This window comes from Lepisma saccharinum, chromosome 8, assembly GCF_977018435.1.
Source record: "Lepisma saccharinum chromosome 8, izLepSacc3.1, whole genome shotgun sequence".
Taxonomy (NCBI): domain Eukaryota; kingdom Metazoa; phylum Arthropoda; class Insecta; order Zygentoma; family Lepismatidae; genus Lepisma; species Lepisma saccharinum.
In genome coordinates, this window is record NC_139236.1 from 43167703 (window position 1) to 43195308 (window position 27606).

Sequence of the window (27606 nt, forward strand, 5' to 3'; positions counted from 1 at the left end):
GCGGAACCTGAGCTCTATATTTGTGTATCTAGACATACAAGCTTTGAAAACGTTTATATTCTATTTACAGCATTCCAATCATATCTGTTATCCCTGACTGTGGTTTCACGTCTGCAATGATTAGAGAATTTCACCGTATAATGATATTTCGATCATTTTTTTTGCCCCGAACGCCAGGATTCTCAACCTCTTGGCCGAACTTGCTCCAATTGTAGCGACAACGAGTCGCTGGATGTAAACTGGGTAACCCAGCTGAGAGACCTGTTGACTGATGAGTAATCTGTGTGTTTGTGAATACACAAGAAATATCTGGGAAAAAGCAATATTTAGCTTTTTATCTTCAGATTAAGACTTACTTGATATTTATATTATTAATTTAGGTAGGTTCATGGAATGTACGTATACTTATGTATATAGAAAGACTTTAAAGGCGTGAAAGAAGTGAAAAATCATTAATGTTAACTTGTGTATCTAACCTTGTTATTTTACATTATATTTATTTATTTTCCGTTCATTATAGAGATCATAATGTGTACAAATGTACATGATTTCGAACAGGTCAACCATTTAGAGTTACAATTAAAACTAAGAGTAATTATACCACATGCATTTACATGAGCAGTATAAAATATAAAATTCGGAGCGAATGAAGAATATAGAGAATGTCTCCAATTTCGTTAATTTTTGGTATACTAACTAAATTTGGCCTTCTAATCACGAATCTGTTGTTAAAATTCGGGAGTCACGTGTGCAAATAGGGAAAAAAAGCCGAAATAAGTGGAATTTTTTTGGTACTAATTTACTATGCTTCGGACAGATTTCTTCATTTTTACAGAAGAAACTACTTACCGTAATAAGTTCCTGTAGCATTGCCTAACATCGAGAAGGGGTTTTGTGTGATGTGGGAATGTATGATAGGGGAAATTCATGTTCTTTATTGAAAACTAATTAGTAAATATGCGATATCGCCCGAACGGATTTCTTCAAATTTACAGGAGAAACTACTTAATGAAATCAGTTTTTGTAGCATTGTCGAAGTTCTTAGACGTATTTTCTTTCGCGGAAAGTGAAAACTTCACCATAGAATGTTGCAGAACAACAAATAATCACTTTTTATGTAAGGAACTTGCATTTTCTGTAAAGCGACAACATTATGCCATTGTTTCCATTATGTACCTGCAGATGGCGCGAGTGTCGAAAGTCACGCGGTTTCACCAGTGTTTCCAAACGTGCCTTTTTTTTTTACATTTTTTTCTTTCTTTTTTTTAACTATGCTTACCTAACCTAACCTTGCCGGAAATGGTCCGTGTGGCTATCGTGAATAATTTTTGGGGCTATCCGTCAATGGTTTGTGGGGCTATTGTGAACGTTTTTTTGGGGGCTATCCATCAATGGTTTGTGTAGACATGATGAACACAAAACTAGGTATTTCCAAATCGACAAAAAACAAGCACGACATGCGATGCTCCATGCCATATTGTCTGTTACCCAAGCGGAACAAGGAAGACAAATAATGACTCGTAATATGAAAACTTGACACTATTTAATGGAAAAAGGCTTAACTTCACCTTAAAGAATCCTCCGCAATGCAGAATAGGTAAGTATCAATGCAAAAATTAACGAAATAAACGAGTGAGAGGTGTTCGGACGATATCCCATAATTAGAATAGCCTTTGGCGCGTACACCTTCGTACATCATCACGCATTGTGATTGTGTTTTGTTCATGTTCATTGGGTATCCAGTGTTTCGAACCGTCTGTGTGTGCAACGAAAGTTAGAAACATGACGTGTCCTGGATGCGTGGTGAAATTCAGGTAAATTTTCCGTATCCTGGAAACAGATTTCTTCAAATTTACAAGTTTGGTGCTTATTTCGGGGCAGGTGACTCAGGCCAATTTCTAACATGCCTTTAACAGGGACTCTATAGAGAGAGCCAGGTAGCCGGAGCGGAGTGGAGGTGGGGACATGGTAGCAGTAGGGGGCGATAGGTCAATTACTCCAGGGGTGGAGCCCGGAATCGGTGGGAAATTTGGACTAAAATTTCAAATGAAAATAATTTTTTACTTTAAATTTCCCACTGATTCTGGAACAGATAGCCCCACGAACAACAATTTTCTTCGTAAAACAATGCTAAAAAGTTTTTAAAAAGAAATTAGATCACATGAGCTTTGTTCGCGGGCATTTCTTGTGTTCCGAAGGTTGAAACACTGCATAACGAATGAAAATCGATAAAACACAAGCACGATGCGTGATTATGTAGGAAGGTGTACGTGCCATATTGTGTCTGAGGCAAGCGAAAAGACTACGAGAAAGAAGTACTCATAATGTGAAAAATTGCAATTACTTTGATCAAAAAAAACGTGAATACACCTTAAGGAATGTTCCGCGGAGCAGATAGGTAAGTACGAATGTCAAAAATTGACAAAACTAAGAAGGTACTAATTCAAGTGTTGAATGGTTGTTCTTTCAAGTGAACTCACTGTGGACTGATGAGAAAAGCAAGCTGTCTGTAAATCCATGCTTATTGTAAAAAGGAATGTGTGTCTGCTGCTGCTTCAAAACCAACAACTCTTGAGTGAAATTCATGCAGAGAAACATTCCAGCAAAGATTCACACTTGTAACACTTTTCATTTCAATGTGGTTTGTCCAGAAATGTTTCATTTTAATGTATTGTTATGTTCATTTTTCCATTGACCCATTCTGTGAGTGAGTAACTAATGAATCAGTGACAATGAGTGATAATACTAGAAAAATTGCATTAAAAATTTAAAAATTACTGTCATTTAGTGTGAAAAGGTCCATAAATACAAGTTTTCTTACCCTATTTTTTTCATAAAAGATATAATCAGTAGTCAAGCTTTAAAACAAGGTATACATTCCTTGTCCGTGTTGATACTGTGTTGGGCTTTAGAACACACTATCTTTCGTTTCATACATTTGGCACTTTCCATCAATTTGCACCTTTTCATTCAAGTAATGTTTTGCAATTAAAAGTTCATTTTTCTGGAGTTTAGGTAAGTTGACTTACCCTTTTTCACCCTGACCCTTCAAATGAGAGCTTTTAAATAAAAAAAATATAGATACCAATCATATGAATATCTTACTTACATTATCATTTTGTTATTCATATTTTTTCAGTTTGCCAATAACGCACCACACCTAAGGCCATAAAAGTAAGCAAAAGATGACTCGTCATGCCAAAAACTGCACAGCTGGAGCTGTATACACTTACCATGAAAAGAAGAAAGATGCCAAAGCTTCTGGATATGGTACTTACAGTCAAAGAGTTGGCAAAGATTCTGTGAAGGATTTCGATTGTTGTTGCTTGACACTGCAACCTTGTCACAACCCAGTCATAACGTAAGTTATTTTTTACATATTTTTCTCTTTGGAAATAAAAGTTTCTAAATACTTAGAAAAATAAATTTGTTAGAATATGTTGATTTTGTTAAACTACATTTTTCTAAGTACTTCACATTAATATTAAGTAGACTTGGAACTGGTTAAAAGAAGTGCTTTATTTGAAAAACAAAGTTTTTTCTGCCAATTTTTTGGTTGGGATTTTTTCATCTTTTTTTCCCCCCCCAAGGAGTTTGAAATCAATTAAAATATCAGAGTTGGTACGATTTATGGTGATTCATCTGCCACTTTACACATATTACCCTGCAATAACCTACAGGTATTTGACATTGAAACTGAAACACCTGGTAGAAAGCCATAATTTTTATTTAAGGTGGCCAGTACAGAAGTTATCATCCTGAAACACAGCACCACCGTCTGGGAAGAGTGTTTGAACCATAGGGTGTAAATGGTCCTCCAGAATGGTCCTATAGTCCTTGGCAGTGACACGACCCTCGAGAACAATTAGTGGGCCCAAAGTCTACCACGATATTGCACCCCACACCATCACTGATCCGCCTCCATGTTTGACTGTAGGTACCAAGCAGTCTTGGTTGTATGCATCAGAGGGACTTCTCCAAACGAACACTCTCCCTGTTGTTGGGAACACTGTGTAGCTGGACTCATCCGAGAATATGACACGTTTTAGGTCATCCAACGTCCAGTTTTTATGAATCTGGCACCACTGAACTCACTTTACGGCATTTGTGCTACTGATGAAAGGCTTCGGGATTGCAACCCTGCCACGAATGTTGGCCTTATGCAGGTATCGACGGACTGTTTTCGTGCACACAGGTTCTGTGAGGTGTGTATTTACTTCTGCGGTGGTTTTCCGTTTTCGTGCAACAATCCTAGTTAATGCCCTGACGTCCCTTTCCGACAAATTCCGTTGTCCCCTGCAGTTGCTCCTCCTGGATGTGGTTCGTCCTTCCTGCTCATATGCACACATCACCCTGGATGCTGTAGCTCGTGAGACGTCACAAAGTGTTGCAGTTTGGGACACAGATGCACCAGCTAGACGCGCCCCTACGATCTGCCCTCTTTTGAAGTCGGATATGTCCCCCATTATACCGCTGTACACACACGATTTGACGTTCACTGACGAACCTCTTCTACTGGAGTGACTACCAAGGACCGCAAACGTGACTCATTGCCCATAAGTACGATTTGAACTACCAGATGGATCTGGTGAGTCCCGTGAACATCCCAGGCTATTTGCGCAGGTGTTTCAGTTTCAATGTCCAATACCTGTAGCAGGAACTGCATATTTTCAAGGTATGTAGTATGTATGAATTTTACATCCTTGCTAGATTAGGAGGTGATAGTAATTTTTAGAATTCATATGTTTCACATTCATGCATGTGAAACGAAATTTGCTTCAAAAAAGTGGTGAAAATAGTCGACATACGAGGAATTTGGCATACGGTGGTCACGTTTCGAGGTTAAATACTTCTCTTATTTGTGGTTTCAGTATGTTGAAATAAATTTGAGGATTTGTAAAACATCGAAATTTGCACTGTAAAAAAAAAAAAAAAAAAAAAAAAAAAAAAAAGGAAGGTGAATAAAATAACATTTTTGTTAGGTTAGGAGTGTTACACTTCATGGTGATAGTAAGTGTACATAATTATAACACCATTAAGCCTTGTTTCCATGATATGAAAAATTCAATATGCTGACCATTGCAGAAATTTATTTTATTATAAAAAATATAAACGAACGTAACGTTTCAACCTTCTAGCAAGGTCTTCATCAGATTTCACATTCTTTTGTGCATATTTTCTTGGCCTTGAAAAAGAAGGCAAAATAAATAGCCTATGGAAACAGCTGGAAAAGTATGGCTATGAGAAGGAGGATAGACTGGACATAAACAGAAGAAGGAAGAAATGTGGCAGGGGAGAATTGGAAGAGGAAGAAAAGAGGTTTGGAATAAGGAGTATGGGGAAGACCACAGAAAAGATATGCAAAGTGCTTAGAAAAGCGGGCATTAAAACTTACATGAAGGGAGGGAGAAGCATCTTAAGAATAGTGAAGAATGCTAACAAGAAAAAGGAAAACATTGAAGAGGAAGGAATTATCTACGAAGTGAAATGTAAAGAATTTCAGAGTATGTACATAGGAGAAACGAAAAAGAGGCTGAAAGACAGGTTGAAACAACATAGGGATGATGTACGACTTAAGAGAGAGAGAAATGCGATATGTAAACACACGAGAGAAACAGGACATGACATAGAGTGGGATGAGGCTAAGCAGATAGGAAGGGAGAAGAGAATGCTAGTGAGAAAATGGAAAGAGGCCAAGGAAATAGAGAAGAAAGGTGAAGAAGACACAATGAACTGGAATGGGGCACTGATGATAAACAAAGAATGGAGGAAGGTGTTAGAAAGAGTGGAAAGGACAAGAGAGAAAGAGGAGAGAAGAAGAATGAAGAAAATAGAGCATGAGATAAGAGTCCAACCACATTCACTTTTAGGTGAAAGTAATGTTGACAAGGGAAAGCCACCTGCTAGTATGTTCCAGAACAACTTTCTAATAGTCTGGAGGGGAGTATTTTTGTGTATATATATATCATCCTGTTCCTTTACCTTGTTACATTTGTACTTGGTACATAGTCTGATGAAGACCTTGCTAGAAGGATGAAACTTTACGTTTGTTTATATTTTTTATAATAAAATAAATTTCTGCCTTGGTCAGCATATTGAATTTTTCAGTGTACATAATGTTTCGAATTTCCATGTGTTTTTTTGCATGCAATTGCTTTTAAAATAGTGGTGAAAGTGGTCCAGGATGCAAGGAATTGGATGTGCCATAGTAACATTTCGAGACTAAGTATTTAGGTTATTTGTAAAACATCAAAATCAGAAGATTGAAAAGTGAAGTCAAAATTTTCAAGGGTGTATGGTTAATCACCAGCCCCGATTTTATTTACAAGAAATGTATAAAAATACTAAAGTTTTGTGAATGTATATATACTATGTAGATAATATTTAATAAGCCAACTTAAATTTGAAGATCAACACTGAGAAAAAACATCCATTCATAAAAGCAGGCTTTTTTTAAACCACAAGTTACATCTAGCTACAAATCACATGTTGAACATTGTATTTTAAATTTAGAAAAGATTGTCTTTTTACAGTAGATAGATATAAACAGAAGCCATGGAACAAGAGCCTGAAGCCATAAATTGTACCACAGAAAATCACCAGTTACTCACTTATAACACATCTCCATGAGCTTAAACAAGAACAAAGGTTCACACGAAACACTATCTTCACAACCCACTCAAAAATCTTGACTTTCTCGTGAGTTACTGTACTTACATGAAATTTAGGAATTTCGCACTTCCGCATTGCACTTTTTTTTTTTTTTTCAGGAAAAAAAAAATGAAATCCACGTTATGCTCAGATAGGCTAATTGGAATTTGACCACAGTTTGAAATGAGATCTGAACCACTGTGCCTCTATTTGGGGTTGAACCTCTGACCATTGGAACAGCATTAATTTATGCCACAATGGAGACCCATCATATTTTAAACAAAAAATTCAGTCAACATCAGTACTCCCAATTTGGGTCCTGCACTCTACAGGCGATATACATATAGGTGTACTTCAGCACATGTGTTTTGAATAATAAAGGTTTTTAATTGATATTAGCATTTGTTTAATATTTTATGACCATTTAAATTGGACATGAGAGGCAAAAACACCTGAAGGTTGGTTTTAATTCCATTTTATGCTCAGATGTGCTAATCAGGACTGAACCTACAGTTTTATAGTGGAATTCGAACCATTATGTGTCTCCACCAAGTATTGAATCTGCTACCCCTTGGTCACAAGACAACAGTCTTACCACTATGCCATTGGGGCACTGGGACATTACAAACCACAACAGAAACTGCAAGTAAAGTAGGTTGTCCACAATTTGCAAAAAAGACCAGCTTTTTATCAGAAAAAGACTGTCCATTCAAAAAGCCACTTTCTTTAAACTTTAGAATTACGGGATCGCTCCTGAAGATGATATCGAAGGCTAACAACGTACCTTGAATGAACCTAGCAGAGGTGTAGGGGAAAAAAAAGGATCCCTCTGCCACTGATCACTGAGTATACATAAATAGATGAAGTATTTATCACATCACTATTTCTGAGTTTTAATTTTAAAATGGATTATTTATGTTCCAGGCAAGATGGATTCTTATTTGATAAAGAGGCAATTCTGGAATACATTATCACCAAAAAGAATGAAATAAGCAGGAAGTTAAAAGAGTATGAAAAGCAGAAACGTAAAGAAGAAGTAAGTGGTTCTCTAATTTGTTTTTTTTTATATACACAACAATATATTTTTTGTTTATTAAGTAATTATTTAATTTACACATGTACATATTAGAAAGTGTATGTTATGAAGTGGTAGTCAAGTTGGTAAGGTGTTTGACTGCCACATGGGAGACCCAGGTTTGATTCCCAGGGTAGGGCATCTCAGGTGGGAATGCTTCCAGGTCCCTGCATGAAGCAGCTCAAATAAATGGGACAGTACTTAAAGAAAGTTCTATTTTCACATAAAAGTTTTCCCTACCAGTTAAACTGTAAAATTATGGTAAATGCTCATAAAAATTTTGCTAGGAACTAATAATAATAATAATGAATTATTACTATAATTGATAGTAGTTTTCAGATGATTGTAATTTAAAATTATACATCTATTTTCCCGAGATTAGTTCAACATTGAACTAGACAAAGTTTGAGATGATTCGTCGACTAGAAAGCAGAACATTTGTTTTATTTGTGTCACACAACTTTCTACCGATTCTTGTCATGAAATGTTCCTCGCGAGGCAAACGGGAGAATAAAGAAAAGATGAAAAGGAGAGGGTGTGTTTGGAAAAGAATGTCCCTGGACCGGAAATAAGATATGGACATATATTTGTTTTTAATTTCTCAAAATGTCGTCCTTTGAAGTGAATTTCTCCCTCCCAGAGAAGCAAGTCTGTGAATTATGCTAGATTTTCCCATTATGCAAACACAGTGTGCTAGCCAAGCGAGCACCATCCACAAAACATTTACATAAGTCCATCCTTCTGAAAATGCTAAGTATCCATACCCCTCATGATAGACACATACGTGCAGACCATATTTTCCGCCATAAAATAACCAATGGGAACATAAGAAATGATCGCCTTCTTCAAGAAATTCACTTTCGAGTACCGTCCCGCACCACAAAGAGCACTCAGCTTTTCACATATCAGAAACCAAGATTAAGCCTAATACAGCATTCTCTCTTCCACAGACTACACGGACAATACAACATTCTACCAAACCGAGTTGACATTTTTGAAAACCAGGCAATTTTTAAAAAGCTACTGTGTAACAACGTGTAATTTACTTTATCACGTATACGTATAATAGTTTATGTTATTATTCTTTATTGTTACTTCCATTGTTATTCTTTGTTATTTCCATTGTTATTACATTCCAATGTAAAATGGCCAAAGTTGTATTTGGAATTATCTGGTAAATAAATAAATAAACTCAAATTGAGCTAGGTTTAGCATCATTATGCTAGGGTTGACATTGCTGTCGTGTTTAAAAACATTGCTGTCGTGTTTAAAAACAACTTCCAGCCAAATTTTATGGTTTGGGTGTGTGCCCTCGTTTTCATTACCTGAGGAAAAAGGGGAGGGGGGTCCAACAGTTGATTTGTCAAGGGGAGATCAGGTTGCAAACCTTCGGTGACCCTTCCAGGAAATTTGTCGTGTAGGACTATGTTTGCAACTGTACTATTATCTCCCTTTAGTTTTTGGTGCTGATGCTATCAAGGGAGGGGATGCGACCGATGTTATCGGTGCATGTGCAAACATGCTAAAAGTTGTCAGAGCTTGATGCTGACCCACATCACCTCCACAAATGACCAATATTGTGAATGTGTGGATCCCTTCCTTCATATCCCCATCTGCCAAATATGCCATCATAGTATGTTGCAATGTGCAGAGTGTAGCTTTACCTCTATATATAGTATATATTTAAACATATTAGTCATATTAGTGCACGTGGTGGAAAATTTGATTTGCACCAAAAATACAGATACACAAAACATGAAGGTAGAAATGCATGTTCAGGCAAATCTACAGGAAGTTAGTACCATCAAGTCTGCTAGTGGCTTTGTACTCATACCTAATCTGGTGGTGGCATTGAGAACAACATACCACAGGCTTTCAAGTGCTAGATTTCCAGTTTTGCTGCATTTTCAAGGGAGAAAAGATAATTGCGAATCCTTGAGGTGTAACTAGATGCACATATTTTTGGGGGAAAAGGAAGCTAAATTTCAGTGCAAGAATAGAGTCAATTTTGGGATCAAAAGCGGTAAATAAAATAAAATTTCAAGGTTATAGCAGTGAAGAATCAGATCAAAAGTGGTATATAAAATGACATTTTTGTTTTAAAATTGTGAATATATTCCTAAATTTCATTTAAAAACTGCACTTATTACGTAAAATAAACATATCCCTTCTAATAGCACATTTATGTAGTTACCAGAGTATTAACCTTTAGACGGCCGAGCAGGTTTACGAAAGTAACCCCATTTTGGCCCAGGCTTTTCGGCGGGAATTTTAAATTTGAACACTCTTTGGAGGAAAATCGTTATAACTCTGGCACTATGGGAGCAATCTACTTCGGATAACTTTTGTTTTGCAGCTAGAACATCAGCACATGCAACTGTGTACAATTCAGAATGCTGGACCGAGGAAGGGGGGCACGATCCCCAAATTTCAATGAAAAAAACAACATAAAAATCTGGAGTTTGCCCCCTCTGCTCCCGCTATTTTTGGGAGAGGGTGTGAACTTTAGTATTCTTTTCAAAGAATGGACATTTCTGAAGAGAAAGAAACATGTTTCATGTTCCTAGGTGCCATACAAGTTGAATAATGAGCCAAAATGTGAAACTCTGTTCAGAAATGTGGCATGGATATGTTGCAGGGAGGGGGGTCATCAATGTGAATTTCCCAGGCTTGCTCCAGACCTGTGTCAGAGTTTCCACCCAAACATAAGAGTATGAATGTCCAAAAACCACATCCATTTTGTAATCAGCTCCATGATACCATATGGTATCATCGGGCCAGTACAACCATACTTATGATGATACCATATGGTATCATCGGCCCAGTAAAGGTTAAATTTATTCCTGTATAAAGGGGCCCATTTTTGCTTCTCAAATATTTACAGCAGAATTAATCAATTTTCCGTGAATTGCATAACTCACAGGATAATTCAAACTTTTTCGTCAAAAATGAAATGTGCAAGCCTCTAGGTATAACTCCTCCACACACATACCTCATCAGTTAACATGAAAGTAATGGAGATCCCTGACATTGCATCTCGTCATCATCTTGTAATCAAAATTTTCTTTCCTAATTATTATTATTATTATTGTTATTATTTTTATTACTGTTTTAACTGCTGAGGTTTTTTTTTATTTCTAGGCAGAAATGGCTGAGTTGGCTGCTGCAGAGAAGAGATCCAAATTAAATGACTTCTTGAAGAATGAAAAGAACATTGTCAGTGAACCTGTAAATGCTTTTAAGTCTGGTAAGGTCACATTGACTGGATATAATGGGATGGATTAATTCTTGACATAATGATAACCTTGGTAGAAGTGCTATCTAATAAATACAAGTATTACTAGTTTTTAGTGAGTAATCTGTTGCTGCAACACTGACATTCCCTGCATTCTCATTTAATATAAAATACAGTATAGAAGGTATGTAACGACATTTCTGGTGTAAAGGGACATGTTAAGGGTGTTTTAAGAAGGCAAGTGGATAACCAGAGTATTTTCTATTGACAAACCTATGCATTGCCCATGCGCAGAGGCGTCTCCTGAATGCATGCGGTGCTGCTGCACATGCGTCAATTGTGGGGATAAAGGACAGCTTGCTCTGCGACGACATTAATGAGCATTTCTACATTCTAATTTCTTCATATAGAAGTATTTATTTTTCATAAGAGTGCTCAACTAAGGTTATATTACATTTCTTGGATCTGAAGTGATGCATGCGTCAATTGTGGGAAAAGAATTATTACTTTCTTTCACTTCAGATCCAAGAAATGTAATATAAGCTTAGTTGAGCGCTCTCGTGTAAAATAAATACTTCTATATGAAGAAATTAGAATGTAGAAATGCTCATTAATGTCGTCGCAGAGCAAGCTCTCCTTTTTCCCCACAATTGAAGCATGCGCAGCATGCACCGCATGCGTTCAGAAGATGCCTCTGCCCATGGGTACAATTTAGTCTGGTATATTCCTCACCTTACACCTCTCAGTCACTTAAGGCACGTTGATGCCCATGCCACTTTGGTGATTGAACATGTAAAGTGATCATATCATGATCTTGCTACCTAATGCTCTCATTTCAGGTCATGGCCTGGACTTTTTTGTGCATACCCCTTCATCAGTTTCAGCTAATCATCATTCATCCATGGTCATGATTATCCAAGAGTGGCAGAGAATGAAAAAAAAAATACATATTGACGTGTGTAAATATAGAAATGTTCAAACATGTACACATGTCAATCTCTCATTCACACCAATGAGGCTAAGTTTACCCTTTGTATGAAGTGAACTATCACTCAATGAAACAAATATATTGTTGCTTATCCGAGTCGTGTTTTATGTGTGTATGCATGCTTTTTAAAAAATTTAAACCATCTGTTGAACACTGCAGACAGGGACATGAAATTCTGTTATAGCTGGGAGTTTCTGATATACAGAGCCAAAAATAAAAATGTTTCTCACTTGTGCTGCTTACTCCAGACATATGGCAGTGTGAAAAATTTTCAAATGGTACAAGGTTCCCTATATTTAATAAACAAAGATATGTGTTTACCTGGGACATGAGAAATATTAAACTTTTAACACTGAATGATATGTGTTTCTATTAAGTAAAGTATGCACATGAAACTTTGTCTAGACTTGTACACTTCTGCTTACATAAAGTGACACATTTTAATAGGATTGGGCATTTTAAGTATGTGCCACTTAATCTTAACACGAGTGTACAATGCCAATCAAAAAAGTTCTGATTTGCTGTAAGAAACAGATATTTTTTTGACAATGTCACACCACATTTGAACCCAAAATGTAATCAGTTTTTGCATAGAAATCATCACATTTATGTATGTGTAGTCATTCAGTAAAGGGTGTAATTTCTAGAAATTCTGGTGTAAATTTCAAGGATGCTTGCTGACTGCACGTTACATATTATTGATTCCAATTCTGTACTAGAAGCAAGTGGAATCTGTCGTATGCCGATTGAACTTGAACGCCAGACCGGGTTATTAAATGTTGTTCGTTATCAGTCTGTGTATTGTTCCTGTCATGTATGTCTAAAAAGTCATAGCCATTCTCCGTGACGAGACTTCTTCCTATTATACCAATATGTAAGTTGTTGTACTTGTTCTATTACTGTGTTCCAGAATTATACACTTTTGTTTGTGTTGCAAATACTGTCTTATTCTTAACTCCATTTTCTGGATTACGGAAGAACTGAAAGGACCCAAAACTCAACAATGGCAACGAAGATGGGACATCCGTTACCTAAAATAGGGGACCTCTTCAACAAAATGGTTGGTTGTAGTTGGTTCGTTTCATTTGACCTTCGAAGGGCTTACCTTCAGTTACGCCTATCTCTACAGGCTCAGAAGGTCCTTGTCTTCAACACGGAATTCGGGTTATTCAGACAGTTGAAGCTTCCCTTCGGAGTAAACTCTGCCAGTGCCATTTTCCAAGCCACGATGGAGCAGATATTGATGGGTGTAGACAAGGTTTCCATTTTCCAAGACGACATTTTAGTAGGAGGAGTTACTCTTGAGGAGTGCTATAATAAAGCACGAAAGGTGCTGAATCTTTTCTCCGATTATGGCGTCCGCATAAATGAACAAAAGTCTGTGTTCTTTGTGCAAAATGTGAAGTATCTGGGACATTCTCTTTCACAGGAGGGAATTCGTCCTCTGAAAGAAAACATTGATAAAATAATCCAGTGTACGCCACCCACTAATGTTGGCGAATTGAAGTCATTTCTCGGTATGGTCACGTATTATGCTTCGTACCTGCCAAACCTAGCTGACTGTGTTGCCAGTTTATATGATTTGTTGAAGAATGGGGTGCGCTGGTCATGGACAGATGTTCATCAGAAGGAATTCCAGGATGTCAAGGATCTGCTATCTAAGGACTTAGTACGTACTGTGTATGATCCTTACAAAGATTTATACCTCATGTCGGATGCATCTCCTACTGCTACGGGAGTAGCCATAATTCCGGAACACAGTAATAGAACAAGTACAACAACTTACATATTGGTATAATAGGAAGAAGTCTCGTCACGGAGAACGGCTATGACTTTTTAGACATACATGACAGAAACAATACACAGGCTGATAATGAACAACATTTAATAACCAGGTCTGGCGTTCAAGTTCAATCGGCATACGACAGAATCTCTCTCGGCTATATTTTTTAAAGTCAACGTTTAACACAGGTCTGGTCAACCTGTCATTTTTTATGAATAAAATCTCTGATGTGCATGTATGGACTGCATAGTGAAGAGCAGTACTGCATCATTGTAAGATGAGCAGAAAGGAGGCAGTGAGCAAGGCAGGAGGCTTTGTTGGTAACATTCACACATTGGTAGAGGCACATATTTTTGGTAAATAGAAAAGGAAAATTTCCGTACAAAAACTGAGCCAATTTCGGGTTCAAAAGTGGTATAAAATAAAATTTCGATGTTATAGCAGTGAAAAATGGATCAAAAGCAACATATAAAATGACATTTTGGTTTCAAAATTTGATTTAAAAACTACAGTTATTACAAAATAAACATACCAGTAACATAGCACATTTATATAGTTACCAGAGTATTAAGTTTATTCCCGTATAAAGGGGTCCATTCTTGTTCTCAAATATTTATAGCAGAATTAATCAATTTTCCGTGAATTGCATAACTCACAGGATAATTCAAACTTTAAAAAGTGTGACATCAGTAAATAAACTCTAAATTTCGTGCTTAAGAGTATTTTGCATTTTGCAGTTCGTTTCGCATCATTTCGTGACATAACAGGGTAGGAAAATGCACCTCACACCTGCCAGAAACATTAAAAGTTAACATTGGAAAGTGTTATTTCACATTTTGTGTTTTTGTCAAAAACGAAATATGCATGCCCCTACACATCGGGAAACCTCTCGTCATCTGATTCGTGAGTAACTGTGCAATGTAGTATTGTAATCTTGGCGGAAGTAACCAGAGGTGGTTCTGTGAAATGGAGGGTTCCTTCCTCCCACAGCATTTTTTTTTTTCCGTGCCGATCAACAAGTGGCTACCCCACTTCATGGAGTTGCAGTGTGCAGGATGAAGCCACTGAACGAACCGCTTGTTGCCCTCACAAGGGCAAGTAAGTTATCTAGCCAGGTTAACAAGTGCCAGCAATTTTCTTTGTGTGCAATGCAGGCATAGTAAACATTAGGTATTTTGGCATATTTTTATGTGTTTGAGGGCATTAATGGAAAATTACATTGCTAAAATCCATGATAGGAAACATAAAATGTTTTCCCTCTATATTATTTTTCAGGCAATGACAATAAGCCATCAGTGTCGAACATGAGTGAAGGCAGGGAGAAACACCTTCCTAGCTTCTGGATCCCATCAAAAACTCCAGAATGCAAGAAAGCAACACTGAAAAAGCCCGTATGTACTTTTGTTCTTGCAGTAGATTTCTTGTGTACGCCAGTGGCATTTACTTGGTGTAGTATCTCTTTTCAGACCAACATAAACAGGGTGTTTCTAAAATAACAATTAATTTATGTGAAAACACCCTTTAATGAAAGAAAAACAAACACAGATGGAATGTACAGTCCCACTAGATCTACGTTCACCTCAGTTCAACATGGCCACCCTGCATGTTAACACAGAAACCCCACCTTTCGACACAGTCCCTAAAAACCCTTTCCAGCATTTGTGGTGTAATGTTATTCACAGCCTTAATAATTTTTCCCTTGAGTTGTTCAATGGAGTTGATCTTGACCTTGTAAAATCCCAGGCAAAAAGTCCAAGGGTGTCAGATCTGGTGATCGTGGTGCCCATATCCGTCATGAACCTCGTCCAATCCAGCGGTCTGGAAATGTCTCGTCCAAATAATCTCTCACAATGTGAGCAAAGTGGATAGGGGCACCATCCTGTTGGTAGAACACAGTACCCAGGATGCCGTCGGCTAGCAACTGAGGTTCCAAGAAGAGCTGTAGCATGTCCAGGTAAGCATTGGATTGAATTGTGTCCTCTGCAAAGAAGAACAGGCCGTACACTCTCCCTTTCATGATCAATAACCACACATTAACTTTCACCGTTGGTCTTTCCCTCTCCATTGTTTCATGTATCTGCCCAGATACGGGTGTTATGTTGGTTCACCATCCCACAGGTGTGGAATGTCGACTCATCGCTAAAGAGTGCGTTGTCCATTAGGTTTTCATTCGCAATAACCAACTTTCTCCTTTTTCATTAAAGTGCCTTAGTGTGATAGCCAGAGGTGAAACATGCCTGTCAGTGACACTTGCCAGCAACAGTGTTGCCAGTGTGGTTCGTAATATTGCAAAAACATATAATTTAGGAATAGCTCATTCATACCCTTGTACAATGTTTGTAAAACTTCATCAAAGTTTTTTTTCTGTAAAATTCAATAGAATTCCATCCAGATTGTTTGGTGATATTGAAAAATGTTGCAATTATTTACCTCAGTTAGTTCTGTGTGTCGATAAATACGATTTGCAAAAAAAAAAAAAATTGTTTCTGGCAACATTTTAATTATTTATTATTAAATCATGCATGATATTCCATATGTTTGTATCATAATTTTCTCAACATACAGGGCTTTATCTTCAAAGAAACCGTTTCTTCTCATTCCCTTTAGCTTTTCAGTTATACTGTCATAAACACCGGGTTCGGCGACTTCTGGGACACCTGGTGTATCCATCCTCAATGAAATTTTCACTTGTAATTAATTACAGTTATGTACAGATAAATCTTACCAAGTGTGAAACTTTATCTTAACAAGATCGTTATGTTATAAAGCCGCTCCTGTGCTTATCAAAAGTTCTGGGTCTATTAGAACATGGGTATTTTTTTCGAACTTTCATCCATTCATCAATTTACTAATATTTTAATCTTGGCCTGAGGGGTAGCAACTTGCTCTTTTATGGAAGTAGGTAGTGTTTACATTGCTCAATGTATAAGGATAGAAACTGTTGAGTGAAGACATGTTGAGTACATCTGGTGGAATGACCCCTTTTGGGGAGGAGGAGACATGAAGACAATGTAGTATGCCATTCTAATGACTGCAACAACTCTCAGACCAAAGTGACAAGCAAGTTTCAAGCATTTAGAAACAAACCTTCAGGAATAAATGCATCATTCGTGCTGGAGTGACACGATAAGCTGCATGTGTAACTTGGGCTTGCATTGCACTGAGATGGCTATTTTCTCAATAGCACGCAGCGTATTGCCTCAGTCCGTCTGTTGCATGTGTGGAGTGATTTCTTTTGTAGAGACTGGGGGGTGAAATGCCGATTCTGGTGTGTACAGTTTTGTGTTGCATCGTTTGATATTTTAGTGTGAAAGCTGGTCAGTTTGGTCTGAAAGCTCCCTACCATTTTGTTTTCTGGTTGTATGAAAATAATTAACTAGACAGGCCTTCTCTTAACAGTGTTTATCTGCAAACTGCTCGACGTGAGCCATTTGCCAATTGTCATAATGGAATGAAACTTGTGATTGGATAAACTTTTTGAATGTACCTTCTATTATAAAAATAGTTAATGTAGTTTATATCATGAACAAATAACTTTTGTGCCCTGGTGCATTGTGGTATCACCATGGAGTCCGTCATGAAGAAAAACGTTTTTAGTAGCACAAAAGTAATTCAAAATTAGAGAAAATAAACACTAATGAAGTATGCAGTTTTCATTAAAGTGAAAATAAAATAAAAAGAAAGAAAAAATTAACTGGTTGATTATGTGATTTCCATGAAAAGGCTTAATCACTATAGCAGTAATTTTTCTCCTTTTGAGCCATTTTTGTGTTTGAAATTTACTAAAACCATGTTTTTCTTATTGCAGGACTCCTTGTTGATGCCACATTGTTCTAGAGCACACACAGTTCTTTGTTAATGTCATGTGTTTTCTTAGGTGTTTCCATTTTGTCAACTCATCCTCATCATCATCGTGTATAAACAATATGAAATAATTTTAAAATAAACAAATACCAATAATTTTGGTCTAGACCTCCTGCATACAATGCCCCAACCTTCGGTGATTTGTGTCACCCATACGAGTTGCCAGTGATCCAAGTCTTACCACTAATATTGGCAATATATAGATCGAGCTTTGTACTCCTGCTTTGTTCTCGCATGTGAAGGAATTACAAAATATCACACTTCATTTGTGCATAGAAATTTAAGAAAAAATGCAGTCTTGACCAGGATTGGAACCAAGATCTCTCACATATGTGCTAATGCTCTACCAGTGGTGCTACAAAGTTTTCACCTAAATTTCTACATAGTTCATCTCCTGGGTGTGAGATCATCTTAATGTACAATTCCACATTGGGAGATATTAGACGCTGTTCAATGGCATCATATACCAGGCAATTTCAGACATGTAAAACAGCGGAAGCAAAATATTGGGCAAAAGTAATGTTGACATGGTAGTTCAGTCAGTAGAGCAATGGCTTGATATGCTTTAGCTTTGGGTTCGAGTCCTAGTTGAGCTTTCATTTTTCCATTAAATGTTTCCCCTATCTACTGTGTGTGCCAAGTCTTAACGTTTCTTTAACTTATTTTTCTTCCAGGACAAGACAGTGTATTGTCCAATGAGTGGGAAACCTCTGAAGGTGAAGGATTTGATTAATGTGAAGTTCACACCAGTTAACGATCCCGATGATAAAAAGGCACTCATTGTGAAACAAAATAGATACATGTGTGCTGTGACACATGATATTCTTGGCAATTCAGTTCCATCTGCTATTCTTCGCACCACGTAAGTACATATTACTTATGTGCCATTAAAACATGCATTTTTTAAGCTCATAAATGTTGATGTTTATTTTGAAAGAAAAGTTTCGTCATAGTGGTTAACACATTCGGGTCTGGCCTCATAATACAGCATTATTACCTCTGGTCTGCGGTTTTTGGTTGTTTTTCAAAAAAATCATAGAAAAAATATATTTAATTTGTTTTTATTTACCACATATTTCTTAAATCTATAAAACTTCCTCTTTTCAATGAACAAAAATTTGTTAAATTTTATTTTCATTTTCAGACGTTTTTTAATATTTTTTTCAGCAATGCTTTCTGAAGAAGAAAAAAGTACAACATTGTAACAAATGTTAATAAAGAGATATTTTAAGTTCGTAATATGGAAATTTCAATAATTAACTACATAAACTATCAATACATCTTTTGAATCTTGCATAAGAATACTTCTTATGTGCACATAAAAAATTATTACAAATTACAAGTAATTATCTTTTGTATGAAAAAGTGCTGCAGGACAGGACCAAACGATGTATCAGTTGGTTCTGCGTCATCTGTAAAAATTAAGCAAATAAATAAATAAACTAAATAAATAAATAAAATAAATTTTCATTTTACATACACTATACAAAATAATAAATGGAAAAACTAAAAATACATCAGTGCATGTAGGAGAATCAAGCAAGAGGCAAGATGAATAGACCCAAAAAAATTACCTCTTCTCACTTCATTCATAAAATACTAGAGTTTGCAACACTGTTTATATTGTCGACAATAATTATTACAATATAACCTACCTTCGAAATCTTCAAATTCATCTGCATCATCAAAATCGTCGCTAACTTCAAACTCTGAGGCGGAATCCTCTATGCAGTCTGGATCTAACGACGCCATTCTAAACAATGCACAGTACATCAACCCGACAACAAACAGTCACAGGTGCGAGATAAAAATAGCACATGAGTCACCTAGCAGTCGGAATTTCAACAGAGCGGCTTGAATGAACACGCGCATGAGACGAAGTACGAGCATGGCCCGTCATTCAATCGGTAAAGCGATTGCATACCACAGGACGGGCTATGCCCGTCGTTCGTCCACATTGACTTTAAGTGCACTGTGGGCTATGCCCATCGTGAGACCCCAATGTGTTAACAGTGTTTCCTTATAAGGGTAGATACCCCTTGGAGGCACATTGCATGGTTATTAAGACCCCACTTTACACTGTAGGCCTAGTACAGATTGACCTGATCATAAAGTGAACTTAGAAAACAAAGTTTGCTAAACTTTGGAAGCAAAGTCGGATAATTGGTTTTTATTGATCTGATTTCAGAGATCTTTAGTTTTACATTGTTTTTCTGGATAGTCATTTGTTTTAGGAATACTTTAGATGTGAAATTGTACATCCCACTTTGATTTCAAACATGGATTATTTGTGTCATTTTTCCCCCACCAGAGGTGATGTTGTTACGATGGAATGTGTGGAAAAGATAATTAAGAAAGACTGGATTCATCCTCTAAGTGGCGAGAAGATTACAGAGAAGGACATCATTCCTATGCAAAGAGTAAGTATTTTAAACTTTTTTTTCGTTTGTTTTAATTTAGTTTCCTAAATCCCTTTATTCCTTTTTATGCATTTATTATACTGAATCTTTTGACCTATAACATTGTCTTGTAATCAAGGGGTTCAGATCCCACTTTAAACTGTGGGTCGAGTCCTGATTAGCCTATCTGTGCATAAAGTGAAACAAAAACTGTAATGCAAAACGTTTGATCAACACCTTTATGAAAGTTACTCTTCATAAAATGGATATGATACAAATGTAAAAGAAGAGATTGGTATTCTTAACTGTGTTGTCATTTGATCTCTATCATCTTTTATTCTTACATTAATTGATGATGTATAAGGAACTATTCATAAATACTTAGTGTAAAATGTTGATACAAGTTAATTTTTGTTATTACAAATATTACTTTTCAACTTGAAGTTGTTGCAACATTCACCTTGAAAAATATAAGAGTGGCGGTCTAGTCAGTAAGTATGCCATCTGACTGCCAAGCGGGAGGCCCAGGTTCAATTTCCAGGGTGTGTAATCTAAGGCAGCGGTGGCCAACCTTTTTTGGTTTGAGGGCTAATTTACATTTCAAGAATCACTGGCGGTCTACTTATTAAACCTAACAACGAGATCCTAAAAAAGGAAGCAAAGGGCCACTACCATAAAATTGACATTGATTATTTTATTTTATGTATTTATTTATTTACTTACTTATGTATTTATTACATAAGATTTGGCTTCAGTACCGTGGGGCTGGCAGCTGTTTTAGACCGTATCTCCCCAGTTCATCACTAGCATCTTTTCATCCTTTTAATGAAAAGGTTTTTTTTTATTTTTTTTTACATAAACATAATTACTACAATTTTATTTTTTCATAAACACTCATTTTAACGAAAGCATTTCACTTGTTGTTGGGCATACAAATAAGTTCACTTGTTTCCAGACACTTGACACTGCATTCCGCCAATGAGTTTATCATGTTACAAGTCATATGACGTAACTGCTACTCTCAAGCAGGAAATCAAGTGATCATCAGTTAATGGATTCCTCTCCTTTGATTTATCGCATTCATTGTAGAGAACACTGACTCGCATAGATATGTAGATCCGAAAAATGCAGTCAAATAAAATGCCACTTTGTGAATTTTTGAATAGAAGCCTTCACACAATAGTTTCCAGATTTCTCATACGATGCTATCGGTTGCTCTTGCTTTCAAGTAAATGTCGCAGCACAATTTCACTATTTCTTCTTCTACTTTACTGGGGTCTCCTTCCACTAATTGCGATATTTGAGAACAGAGTTCATCCACAGATTCAGTTTTCGTTTCCTGAAATGGGAAGGCCATGAAAGTTACAACATCTTCTAACTGGAAGAACTCCATAAATCTTCTTTCAAATTCCATGCGCAAATCATCTAGTTGCGTTGCAAAAGACCCGAAACTGGGAAGTGTTTTACCCCTGCACTCATTTTCCATACAACTCAAGTTTTTTCAATAACCCTTCCTTAGCTGAGTAGCAAACATTGTAGTCAGAAAGAAATTAACTGTTACAACAAAGCTCATTTCCTGATACAACAGTTGAAAATACAGAGGCAAGTAATAAAATGTTTTGTGACTATGCATAATAAAATCTGTATAATATGACAGAGCACCGTGGGCTATCTCTCGCGGCTTGCTGGTCGACTGGTAGACCGCGGTCGACGCGTTGGCCACCCCTGATGTAAGGTCTGAATTTTCCCGGCCTTGTTCCCACGTAAAGCAGCTCTGGGGCTCACCCAACCTCAAATGAATGGATACCTTGGGGCAATATGTTACCTGGGCAACCCTGGGGGGTAAAGGCAGTCTGAGCATGGTGCTGACCACATCACCTCCAAAATGGCCGAGATTGAGAATTTGTGGGTCCTATGCCCCCATCCCCTAAATGAGCCTTCATGGCATGGTGCTATATGCACAGGGAACTTTACCTTACGTTACCTTGAAAGTCATTATGCTAAATGGAGTCACGGTGGTCCAGTTGGTAGATCATCTGACCGTCAAGTGGGAGACTTGGGTTTGATTCCTGGCATGGATGATGTCAGGTGGGAATTTTTTCGGCAGTAAATTAGTACCTGGGGTTAGCAGCTGGAGCATGGTGCTTATCACATCCACAAAGTTGGCAAGATTGTGAATATTTGGGACCCTTACCATATGTTTTCAACGCATGTTGCAATGCGTAGAGATGGTAGTGTTGTTGCCTTGTAATCAAGAGGTCTTGTGTTCAATACACGATGGCGGCACATATTGGTTTGGATTCCAATTTAAACTGTAGGCCCAGTCCCAATTAGCCTTCCTGTGCATAAAGTGGACAAAACAACAAAAATTCAATTCAGCAATGTGCAGAGGTTCACTTTACCTTTTTTACTTTTACCATTATGCTCTATTTAAAAAATAAATTTTGTTTGCCGTAACATAAATATTTGATTTGAAAGTAACAAATTATTATTCATTGAGAGTAAAATATAACAATAATATTCAAAACTCTGATTGTAATGCAACAGTTATTAATTATTACAAGCATAATCAATTATTGAAACTCTGGAATGTACTTTTGTACTACATTTGTAGTGAAGATCTTTATTAATGTCATAATTTCTTTTTCAGGGTGGAACTGGATACTCAATAACAAACCAAGAATTAGAAGGAAAACATGAAAGGCCTGTTCTGCAGGCATAATAATATTATAAGAGTTTGTAAAATATTTGCTGTAGGTAAACTTTGTGTTTGGAATGGAACAAGGAAAACAAAAAAGAAGCTATTTTTTTGTAGTTCTAAATTATGTGCATGAAATTCTATCGGTGTTCCTTACTGTTTCATAAATTTAAAAGGTTATGATTTGTGAATATCTTGTACAGATGCAATTTCTCATATTATGTAACTTTTCATCTTTAATTTTTCATTAAAATATGAACGTTCTTTTTTTATAGTAAGAGTATTACTGATAAGCATCTTGACTCCTTTTACAACTCTTTCTGGTCATATATATATATATATATATATATAGAGAGAGAGAGAGAGAGAGAGAGAGAGAGAGAGAGAGAGAGACACACACACACACACACACACACACACACACACACACACACACACACACACACACACACACACACACACACACACACACACACACACACACACACACACACACACACACACACACACACACACACACACACACACACACACACACACACACACACACACACACACACACACACACACACACACACACACACACACACACACACACACACACACACACACACACACACACACACACACACACACACACACACACACACACACACACACACACACACACACACACACACACACACACACACACACACACACACACACACACACACACACACACACACACACACACACACACACACACACACACACACACACACACACACACACACACACACACACACACACACACACACACACACACACACACACACACACACACACACACACACACACACACACACACACACACACACACACACACACACACACACACACACACACACACACACACACACACACACACACACACACACACACACACACACACACACACACACACACACACACACACACACACACACACACACACACACACACACACACACACACACACACACACACACACACACACACACACACACACACACACACACACACACACACACACACACACACACAGAGAGAGAGAGAGAGAGAGAGAGAGAGAGAGAGAGAGAGAGAGAGATACATATAGGGTGTCATTAAAATGGCACCTGCAGACCACAGAAACATATAGAGGACATCAAAACAAACAACTTGTCTGTTGTGAAACAGCATGTACCAGTGTGTTGCAAGGAGTATTTATTCTGCGAAAAATGACAAACTATCAACCACATCATGTGTTATAAAACATAGCAATGAACATGTTCATTGACCCTATGGGTATTAAAGCAACAATAAAAAAATGATGAAAAGACAAATAACATATCCAAAAGGAAGTGGTGTAAACTTCGGCTAGGCAGAGGGGAAAGAAATGAAACCTTGCCTCAAGCATGTCCAAGAGCAGAACCACAAATTGCTGTCATGGGTAAAAGGATTCCCAGAGGCCAATTGTTTTTTCTGTTTTATTCTTCTTTCCTTTTCTTGTGAGCGTTGTTTCTTGCACACCTGAAATTTGTAATGTTGGATTTTGTCTCTCAACCTACATTTCATTTTCTATCCAATTAACTATCTCTTTCATTCAAATTTATGTACATAGAGACAGAGGGTCGGTCAGTCTATTTTCATTCAAAATGAATGAAATTGCTCTTCTAAATCCATACTGTTCCTCTTTCATGATCAGCTCTGTTACAACCCTTATTCTTTTCTCTAATATTTTCTCATACACCTTTGCTGAGTGGCACATTAGTATTAATCCTCTATAGTTTTTACGTTCCTTTCTGTCACCCTTCTTGAATATGGGAACTATTAGTCCCTTTGTCCAATCTCTTGGTACTTCTCACTCTTGCCCCACTGTTTTCATCACTCTGTACAGTCACTGTACAAATCCTGAAGCATCACAAAGTATTTCATCTATTATGTGCATTAATTGCAAAATATGCATTTACATAAGGAATTCTTAACTTTATTTTGCCTGGAATGTCTAAAGTATGCACATTTTATGTTATTTCCCTAGAAATATGTGTTTTATGGGCTAAAGATAAAATGAAGCATTTTTATGTGAAATGACACCTCGCAGATTACATTGCAGCCATATGGTCGAAACACTTACAAATTATGGTGGACTTCTGAAGCAATAAAAAAAAATGTTTTTATCTAAAAATCTATTATCTATGTAATAGCGTGAAATATATGAATTGATCCCAAGGTTTACATAATATTCACAAAAAAGACCCACAGACAAGGGTGCCCGCAGGATTTTTTCTCAGGAGGGGGGAGTCACAGAAACTTTTATTAATATTATTATTGCTATTTTTGTTATTATTATTATTATCATCATCATCATCACGTGCACTTGTCACCATATTGTACAAATTGATATGATTGTATTTGCAGTATGTGGCATTGTTTGATACACATCGAATACAAATTCAAATGAGTTTCTCATCCCGAAGAATCAGTCGTCCCTGTTATTATATTAGGGTAAATCAAAAAGTAAAAGCAATTTTCACATAACATCTTTATTTCCACACAAGAAGAAGAACTACACATATCACTTTTCCACATATGCCCCCTGCACGGCAATGCACTTTTGGTATTGTGGAATCAGCTTCTGTATCCTGTCCGCGAAGAAGGTTTTTGGTTGGTCACGAAGCCACGTCTGCACCACTTGCTGGACATCGTCATCTGAACTGAACTGACGACCATGCAGCTTTAAAGCGGTCCACCCACTCATACACCTTTTGTTGAGTCATGGTGCTTGCTCCATACTGCGCTAACAGCCGGAGGTGGATGTCTGCCGGGTTGACTCCCTCCGACCACAGAAAGTGCACTACAGCGCACTGCTCCTCGATGGTGCATTTGTGGAGTGGTGCATCCATACGTGTGACATTTTTGCTCTGCAACACTCGACTGAATGGGGCAGTGATGGATACTCCTACTTCCACGTCATTCCAAGTATACACGTGATGACGTCAGAAACACCCAGTCTTCGTTTATTCTTGCGAAAACACAAAATTACCTTTAGTTTTTGATTTACCTAGTATATAACCCTGATGGTATGTGCATTATAGTATTAGGCGCATCCAGAAAGTAAGTTTCCCACAGGTGGCAGGCCATATTGAAACCGGTTTTGCACATGTGTGAGAGGCACATGCCCTGGCTAGTGAATGTCCTAGAAGACGCCTCCCGAAAGTCCTCAGTAGCATCACGGCAGAGATGAAACATGGCAGCTCTTCTTCCATCTCCCACCGCGTGCAAGGTTCGTTCGGTGATCAAGTTCTTGAACTCACAAAACATACAGCTGATTGAAATTCATTGTCAGCTGTGCCAGGTGTATGGGCCAGACGTCATTAGCAATCAGATGGTGCGTCGTTGGTGCAGGACATTTACTGAAGGCCTGCAAAATGTGCATGACGACGAGCGCAGTGGGCAGCCATCGGCCGTTATGGGCGAGCTTGTGGGGCAGGTGCAGCAGCGCATATTGGAGGATCACTGAACTCGGCCACCATTTCCCGCAGATTTCTCGGTCGTTGTTGCACAACATTGTTACCAAACATCTCTTGTTCCGGAAATTGTGTGCCCGGTGGGTGCCGAAACATCTGATGCCCAAACACACAGGAAAATGCATTTGGCATGGCGACATTTCTGCAGCATTACCATGATGACGGATCATCACAGGGGATGAAACGTGGGTTGCATACAGCACCCCAGAAAGCAAGCAGCAGTCCGTGCATTGGCGTCACAGTGGATCTCCATGCAGGACGAAGTTCAAACAGACTGTGTCGGCGCGAAAAGTGATGTGCACGGTGTTCTGGGACAGACAAGGCATTCTGCTCATTGAGTTTCTGCCCAGAGGTGAGACTGTGAATGCAAACCGTTACTGTGAAGCACTGGGGACATTGCGATGAGCCATTCAGAATAAGCGACACGGTAAGCTCAATGGCGGGGTGATTTTGCTGCACGACAATGCGAAGCCGCATATGTCTAGGTGCACTGCAGCCCTTCTGGACTGGTTTGGTGGGGAGGTGTTTGATCATCCATCGTACAGCCCGGATCTCGCTCTCAGTAATTACCACCTGTTCTTGCACCTGAAAAAGTTTTGTCCTGTCAACATTTTCACAGCGACGAAGAGGTTCAGATGCCTGTCACACAGTTGTTAGGCACCAAGGTGGCAGACTTCTATGACACAGGTATACAGAAGTTGGTCCCACGCTATGACAAGTGCCTGAATTTTGGCGGGAATTATGTTGACAAGTAACTGAACAAGTGCTGTATCTGTGGCAATAAATCATTGAATGAAATAATGTTTCCTTTTTGTGCACGACCCCAGGGAAACTTACTTTCTGGATACACCTAATATTTTAGATATTTTTTCACTAAACAACCCCAATATTTCACTTGCAAGAAGGGGGGGGGGGTTGTACAGTGGGATGCACAATTATTGATCGGCAATTTGTCCATGACTGTTTTTGTTATATTTTCTATTGCATCGTAAGTGCTTTTCAGCAATGGACTCGTATGTCCTTTGGTGCAGAGGTTGTCAGCTGCTTGTTTGGCATTTTTTTACAATTCTTGAAGCCCTCATTAGCTAAAATTAAAAGAAGAGTTTGAGATTGTCGATTGCGATGTCGGTGGAGTGAATGAAACAATGTGCAGTGATCGAGTTTCTAACTGCAGAAAATGTGCCCCCATTTGATATTCATTTGAGAATGATGGCTTTTTATGGGGAGGAATGTGTATACGTCAGTACTGTGCGATGTTGGTCTGTTCATGCTCGTAATGAAAACCTCGGCTGAAGAACTCTCAACGTATGTGACAGAATGGAGTGGAAGGCCACGTACTGCAACTGATGGAAGTCATCGGAATCGTGTTGATGAACTCATTAG

At 37.9% G+C, this 27606-nt stretch overlaps 1 protein-coding gene across 1 annotated transcript; it reads left to right on the plus strand.

Moving 5' to 3' along the window:
- Positions 1-234: 234 nt before the first annotated feature.
- Positions 235-22947, plus strand: LOC145991430 (nitric oxide synthase-interacting protein). The gene is made up of 8 exons (XM_083127430.1): positions 235-380; positions 3140-3361; positions 7576-7687; positions 10868-10973; positions 15008-15123; positions 18271-18458; positions 19908-20016; positions 22646-22947. Exons 2-8 carry the CDS (start codon positions 3186-3188, stop codon positions 22715-22717), a joined length of 879 nt encoding a protein of 292 aa, XP_082983556.1. The 5' UTR covers positions 235-380; positions 3140-3185; the 3' UTR covers positions 22718-22947.
- The last annotated feature ends 4659 nt before the right edge of the window (positions 22948-27606 follow it).